At 29.0% G+C, this 8,171-nt stretch overlaps 1 protein-coding gene across 1 annotated transcript in view; it reads left to right on the top strand.

The window, feature by feature from the left end:
* Positions 1-2,219: 2,219 nt before the first annotated feature.
* Positions 2,220-8,171, top strand: part of LOC111614188 (translational activator of cytochrome c oxidase 1-like) — a 9,231-nt gene continuing 3,279 nt past the window's right edge. The window contains exons 1-3 of the mRNA XM_023355568.1: positions 2,220-2,603; positions 2,686-2,795; positions 3,222-3,349. Of these exons, the coding sequence (XP_023211336.1) occupies positions 2,306-2,603; positions 2,686-2,795; positions 3,222-3,349 (536 nt within the window). The 5' untranslated portion in view covers positions 2,220-2,305. The remainder of the gene's footprint in view (positions 2,604-2,685; positions 2,796-3,221; positions 3,350-8,171) is intronic.

Genomic DNA, 8,171 nt, shown 5'->3' with positions numbered 1-8,171 from the left:
TAGATAATGCTTGATAAAGCATCTTATAGAATTTATATTTATAAAATTGAATTAAAACAAAAGTATAATTTTCATTTAATTTAATTTAATGATATTTATTAGTAAAATCATATAAAAGCGAGAGTATATAATATTTCAACTTTCAGATAAAACAAAAGTATTAAAATGATTCAAAAAAATCTTTGTTTATTTTTAAAAATTTTAACAGAAGATCCGAAAAAAATATTTCAACTGATGCAAATTCTGCAAAATGTATTCAACTATAGCTTTAACAATCCCGCTCATTATATTATTTTTCAAATTATTTTTATAATAAATAAATAAATAAATAAATAAAAGCCTGATTACATAATTTTCAGTCAATTGTAACTAAAATTGTATTTTTAAAAAAGTAATTACAAAAATCTCAGAATTTATATACATTTATAGTTCAGTTGTTCATTTGTAACTTTTTTATGGCATTCAAAAGGATACAATACTGTTAATTGGCAAAAAATATATATATATAAATACCTGAATTATTATATCTCAATAGGATAGATTATTGCTTTGAAAAAGTATCAACAGAAAAACTTACAATTCTAGATCATTTTTTCCTACTTTTCTCACATCATCTGTTCTTTTCTCTTGAAATTTCCTCTAGTTTTATTTTTCTTCTAACCGGTTTTATTCTCCTTTTCAATGTATATTTTTAGCCTTTTAAAGTATATTTATTCTTAAAAAGATATATTTCAACTTATCTCTTGAGAGTTTTAAGCAAGACGATTTCGTATCGAACTGTTTTTCTTAAAAAAAAAGGAAAAAAAAATCGATTATAGTCATTTCATTCGAGCATTCTCCAATATCTATCGATAAGCATATAAAAAATTTTCTAGTTTTAATTGTAATTTTAAAAATTTTATAATTACAATATAATTAATAAGTAAATTATATCCAAAATGGCGTCGAAATTGATTCGACTTCGAAAATATTTATAGTATAAATAGCGTTAAAATGTCAATTTATAAAAAAGAAAATATTTGGATGAATATTTAACGATTGGATTTTGGCAAAAAATCGAACTAGAAATTGGAAAAATAAAAATAAAAATGGTGAAATTCATCGCGCTCGGGAGCCATTTTAGCTACACGATGTTCAATTCTTCTATCAATAAAAATGGTATTTTTTTTTTATATTCTTGTTGAAGCTTGTGAGATAAAATAAGAGCTGATAGAATCGCTCTGTTATTTTCTATCGGTAAAAAAACACATCTTACATACTTCTTCAAATTTCATTACGCTTTTAAAAGCGAAAAGTCTGGATCGCGTCACTTGGCCCATTTTTTCATAAAATAATTCCTTTAAGAAGGACTTTATTAAATTATGATTGTATCAAAGTTTATAAATAAAAATTCTCGTTTCGAGTATTTTATAAAGAATTCTTATATATTCAAGTATTATTACGGATGCCGAGAAGTTATGATACAGATTTTATCTAAGGTGTTTGTTTACTGTTTTTTATCGTTTTGAATATAAAATCGGAAAATTACATATTTACGTTCCATATTGCTCAGCATAAGATCACTTCCTTTTCTTTCGGGAGAATCGAACTCATGAAATTTTTATTACAAAAAAACGTGTTAAATTCATGATACAGATCGGCAATTGGAATATTGATTTTTTTTTTTTTAAACCGGTTTTGTTGAAATGTTTTAAATTTTTATTACAAAAAAACGTGTTAAATTCATGATACAGATCGGTATTGATTTTTTTTTTTTTATAGATTCCCCATATAGGTGGAACAGGAATATCAGTAGTAGGTCTTAATACAGCTCAATTAAAAAAATTACAAAGATTTCCATCTACATCTAGCATCAACAGTGGAAAATCAGATGTTAATACAGATACAATAGGATTTTTTATTGCAAAATTTCAAAAAAATTGTTAATCATTGTTTACAAGATAAAGTTTTTTTATGTATTACTAGCAAAATTGTTTATTAAGTTGTTGGGAAAAATTTGTATTTTGTTTTATAACAGTCATTAAAAAATATTTATTCAAAAGATTTAATGTAACTAAATAACTAAAGTTGAACATAACTAAANTTATTAAATTTACATCAGATTAATATTTAAAATAAATTTAAATATTATGTAATTTTGATATTTAACAGAATAACGTTAGTTTTTATATTATGACTTAAAAAATTTTTTTTTGATTTGGCGCTGCGGTCGTTTAATTTCTTAGTGTCATGGCGGCACTTTCGCGTGGTATTTTGCGTGAATTTTGATCTCTTTTTAAACTTCTTTTGCGGAATCAAAACAGCTATGACACACTTTTGTACGTTTTTACGTATCAAAACATTACATAATCAGTTAAGGTATTTGGATCGATTGACAGAATTTTCTAGATATAAAGCCAGCATTTCTCTTGTGTATCATAAATCAACGTGGTCAAAGTATGAGACTTTTAAAGGTGCACAGCATCCTCCTCCGTTATTTTGTCAAACGAGAACGGCTGGCCACAGTAAATGGCAAAATATAAGACACATCAAAGCAGCTAAAGATTTGGAAAAATCGAAAATTGCCCAAAAAATTTATCTTCAAGTGAAGAAAGCTGTGATTGGTAAATAAAGAGTAAATTTATGATGATTTTTTTTTAATATAAAAAATGTGTCGTGTTTTAAAATGATCGATTATTATTTTAGAGGCCGGACCAAATCCTAAATATAATTCTAAATTACAGCAATTGCTTGATTTGGCTAAGGATAACAGTATACCAAAAGCAACTGTAGATAAAGCTATCAACAAAGCATTAGTAAGATTTTGTTTTCACGAATTACAACTTAATATAACTTATTTTCAGAAATATATGTTAAAAACATGAGTAAATTTCTCACTTATTTAACTATAGCAGTGTTTTTCAACTACCAATCCACAGGAAAATATTTGACTGTGGTGAATCTGTCAGTTGATTACAGGTGACATTTAAATAATCTAGAGTTACTATACATATTTTGTTAGATACAGTAACCTTAGATAAGTATATATAAGCTTGATTAATAAGTATAATTCATATTCCCATATAGTTAATGTAAAATTATCCATAATTTTATTAGTCGGCAAAGAGAAAAAGGTTGAAAAACACTGATTTCTAATATAATATGAAATTTTTTTTTATTTGTTTTATTTTGTTTTGAAATCTAAATAAAATTCTGATTATAAAATAAATTATTTCTTTTAGAATACAAAACTGACTACTGCACATTTTGAAATATTGGGACCTGGTGGAAGTTTTTTCATAGTTGAAGTTGAAACTGATAACATGTCAAATACTACTCATGAAATAAGAGGAATTTGTCGAAAAAATGGGTTAGTTTATACATTATGAACATTTTTATGGTGTTAATGTTTCTTATCAAAAGCATTCAAATATACTTATAGAATATTATCGGTTTAATTTTAACTCTTATTCAAATAATATAAGATTATAGAAATAGAATAAAACTAATTAGTATATATAAATAGATGTTAACGTCATATATAAGTTAATAAAGTTTTAATAAGAAAAACAGATATTAAGTAAGAATGTTATTAAGATATTTTATATACATAAAATAATATATTTGAATATAAACTCTACTGTTTTTTGTAATTATATTTATTAAAAATATTTTAATGACTTATATCAACTAAATCACAAGTCATTAAATTAATGTCAAATCTATAAAATAATGGCACTAAGTTTTAAAAAATAATTCTATTAATTAGAAATGTGAATTAAAAATTGTAGCATGTGTAGGCAAATCTCTGGGAGAAGTTTCATAAAAATTTCAGATTTTTTTGTTCTCTAGGCATCAAGAAGTAATGAATAGCTTGATTATATTCAACAAATCAATAAGCATTCAGTGGACAAGTACCGCTCACGTGTAACCCCCCCTTTGCGATCAATTAATGTCTAATGAACACCCCCCCTACGGGCGACCCTTCACAAGATATAGCCCCCCCAAAATCGAGCCGAGCGAGATCGCGCTGCGCGTCGCTAACTCGCGTAGCATACACGACTAGGTACGCCCGCGACTATATGTACGTCATTTCCGGTCACGTGACTCCGCTTCCATAGTGTGAGGTTCATTAGACATTTTTTGATCGCAAAGGGGGGTCTACCGGTTGGGGGATGAAATCCCTCTCCCCGAATCGACAGTTTGATGTCTATAATTTGGGGGTTCCAACCCCCTCCTTACCAATTATTCTTTGAAACAAAAGCGAGGTAAACGGGCGAGAGCGACCACCTTTAATACCACTTAGGCTTAATCGACTCTATCCGAGTAAAGGATAAAGGGCAATAGTCGCTCCCGCTCAGTGTAAAATCTCACCGAGTCATCGTTAACACACAAAGCTAATATAATTAAACGATTTCTAAATCTTCGATCATTAATAATTATAAAATAAAATAAAATATTGATACGATTTTCAGTTTCAGTTATAAAGATTACTTAGCAATAATTTATTCGTTGTTTTCGAAAATCAATTTTATGTCTATATTAATATTTCAGTAACGTCGATTATTATTAATAAATAACTTTAGGCTGCCTAACTTTAACCGAAATAATACGTAATTTTATTTTTTTTTCCGTTAGAAAGGCTAAGTAATTTAACGTTTAACGTTATACGACATATTATATAAATAAACGAAAAATAATTTTTAGTTAGTTAATTAACCCCGACAATTCGAATTTTTATGAATTCGTTACGCCCGCCGAAGCAGAAGTATTACGTCCCATCACGTCGCTCTGTTAAAACTCGCGAGCGATAGGAACCGCAACCGCTTCTAAACTCTCTAATCATTTCCCGCTTAAAGCTTAGTTCACACTGAGCGAATATCGAAAGCCAATGCGAAAAGCGATTTTTATTCACTTAGCGAAATTGGCCCATACAACCAAAAACGAAAAGCAATTGCGAATTTTAAGCAGCCGATCATTTGCAAGCGAGCGAAAACGTCGTCTCGAAAAACAAAATGGCCGCTTCCGATATTTCGTCGTTAACCAGCTCGACATTTTTTTTTTTTCATTAGGAAAAATCATCATTTCTCCTTTCGGGGATCAGTTCCGANCTTCAACTGGGAAATTTTACCTCATCCACCATATTTGCCAGATATTGCTCCCAGTGATTATCATCTTTTTCGGAGTTTGCAGAATTTTTTAAAAGGAAAAACTTTTGAGGATGAGAACAATGTAAAAAAAGCTATTTCTGAATATTTTGATTCAAAACCGAAATCATTTTACAAAGACAAGATTAAAAAGCTACCATCAAGATGGCAAGAAATTGTACAAAATAATGGTGAATACATTATAGATTGAAATAAGATTTAATTAAAATTTCTTGTTGCTTTTTTTTGTAAATAAAAATGCTCACGAACTTATGGACTGACCTGATATATAATGCTTTAAATAATTATGACAGAAGATGATCAAAGGTTATGTTTTGTTACAATTTCCAATTAAAAATCTTATAAAATTAGCATTTGTTGTATTTCTTCTTTTTTAAACTATATATTCTCTTATATTTTTAGTGTTTCTAACTTTAAAATTTCTTTAATGTCTCTTTCCAAATACTATTAAACCTTTCATCAATGTTTCTTTATAAATAAAAATTTTTACTGGCTTTTCTTCAAACAGCTTGTATTATAATCCCAATATTCAACAATTAAGTTTAATGAAATAGTTGTCTTATTTTAAAATTAAAAAGAAAAATCGAAAACAGCATTTGATTACACGGGCAAATTAAAAAATTGAATTTGCTAATTTAACTTAAAAACCATCATGAAATTATATATAAAATACTAACAGATTCTATTTGAAGGTCATGATGGACAGCAGAGGAAATAAAAATACTGGCATGTCACTGTAGGAAGTTCAAGTATCAGACAATTTTTCTTATGGTTTAACTAGATTTGTCAGGCATCATCTCTTACTATCTGGCTGAAGTCATGATGAGCTTGAGAAAAAATATAAATACTATAAAAGCTTGTTCAAATTATATAATATTTATTCTAATATACAGCATTCTGTCTACAACTTTTTCAGTTTTACTGCACTGTTTATTAAAGGGTGACTATTTCTATTCTTTGGTAATTAAGAGCAATTATTATTAGAGAAATGATAATGAATGGAATAAATCAGTAACTTTTCACTTTGAAGCTTGTTGTTCAAATAATAATACTCAGGAAACATACTTTATTTTAACATAAGAGTGATAATGCTGAATGGAATTTACAGTGTAAGCCTTGCCTTCCCTGCAATACTCAACATACTTACTATTAGAGGTCACTGTCTATAACTTTTTTTATCTTGTAGTTGCACTTAGTATTAGAGAACACTTTTTATTAGAATATATGTAGTATATATTTAAAATTGTTGGCCATTAGAAAGTGTATATGATTTTTTTTTATCGTCATTGTTCTCTTTTTTAACCAAGTGCCTTTTTGCATTGTGTTACTGTACATATATCTCGTATTTGTTTGTTTATTATTGTTAATTCTTCGCTCAGATCTATGAACTAGAGTGATTTGAAAGCTGTCACTGTTGCAGATGGGATTATGATAAAAAAAATAGGTAGCATTAGCACAGCTGTAAGAAGCCCTTGTAAGAAGGGCTTACACCCATTGTTCGATGGCTTATGATAGAAAAATCAAACTGGAGTACATTTCAAGCATAGCAAGCCAGCATGGATACCCTTCATGCCTTATCAAGGTTCTGATTGCATGACAACACTATTGAAAGACAAGTCCTTTCTACCTGTTACTTACAATAAGGTCCTTACCAACATCTACAAAGAAATATCTCGCTTTACAAGTAACAGAATCGCTTACAGGAGATCACCCACTGTTTTCTCTTGTATCAGAAATGATAAGGACTGATTGGACCAAAACAGTATCCCAGGGGTCTATTCTATCCCTATTTACAATCATAGAGTAGACCGACCTGGTGAATATATTGGTGCTACTGCACATAATCTAAATATAAGGATTAAGGAGCATAAATACACTATTCAGAAAGATCTTTGCACTACTGCATTGGCTTGTTTTGCTGTCAATAATGATGTTCAGGTTGACTTTGACAATGCCTGAATACTATAACAATGCAAGGACCTGGCCAACATCAAATATCTTGAAACACTGGAGATATTTAAAGCATTTAAGAGGGGAATAGTGATTAATTTTAAAGACATGGACACATTATCAGCAGCCTGGAGCAAGCGCATATCTTCACAACATGCGACATTTTAAATTTTTGGAATTTTATATTCTTTTGCTAACATTCCATTTACATCGAAATCTGACGATGACCGTTTAAAACAGAAGAAAACACTTGTTTAGACAACAATTATTGATGGTTTAATGGTAATTGCTGATTTTTTTATTTAAATATATATCAGTAGCATTGTGGTGAAGAGAGACTCCAATATCATCCAATGATGCTAAAGAAGGAATCAAAGAAATGAGAATAGTGAGGAAACAGTCTGCAGAGTGAAATGTGCAAAATATGTCCCAACTGGGAAAAATACAGCTAAGCTGATGAAAGCTTTTAACTGAAATTTGCACAAAACCTACTATTGTAGATTACTAATCTTACAGAAGCAATCATCAAAGTTGCTCAATAGATCACCCTACAGAGGAATGTATTAGATAAAATTAGATATTCTTTTGGTAGTCATCATGTTACTAAGTCATTCCATCTTTTTGATTGTTGTTGTATGCATCTTTTATTTGCTCCTTTATATTAAGTTCACTTTTTACTTTCCTTGCTGTTATGTATCAGGTCAGTCCATAAGTTCGTGCGCATTTTTATGTACAAAAAAAACAACAAAAAATTTTAACTAAATCTTATTTCAATCTATAATGTATTCACCATTATTTTGTACAATTTCTTGCCATCTTGATGGTAGCTTTTTAATCCCGTCTTTGTGAAATGATTTCGGTTTTGAATCAAAATATTCAGAAATAGCCTTTTTACATTGTTCTCATCCTCAAAAGTTTTTCCTTTTAAAAAATTCTGCAAACTCTGAAAAAGGTGATAATCACTGGGAGCAATATCTGGCAAATATGGTGGATGAGGTAAAATTTCCCAGTTGAAGCTTTGGAGTTGAGCAGTTGACGTTGTTGTCAGTTAGCTATTGACAGTTCATGTGGTAT

The sequence above is a fragment of the Centruroides sculpturatus genome, unplaced genomic scaffold (assembly GCF_000671375.1).
Source record: "Centruroides sculpturatus isolate CEXI.00-Female unplaced genomic scaffold, Cexi_2.0 scaffold2055, whole genome shotgun sequence".
NCBI classification, from domain to species: Eukaryota; Metazoa; Arthropoda; class Arachnida; order Scorpiones; family Buthidae; genus Centruroides; species Centruroides sculpturatus.
The sequence above is the reverse complement of the archived record's forward strand: the minus strand, read 5'-3'. Positions and strand labels throughout refer to the sequence as shown.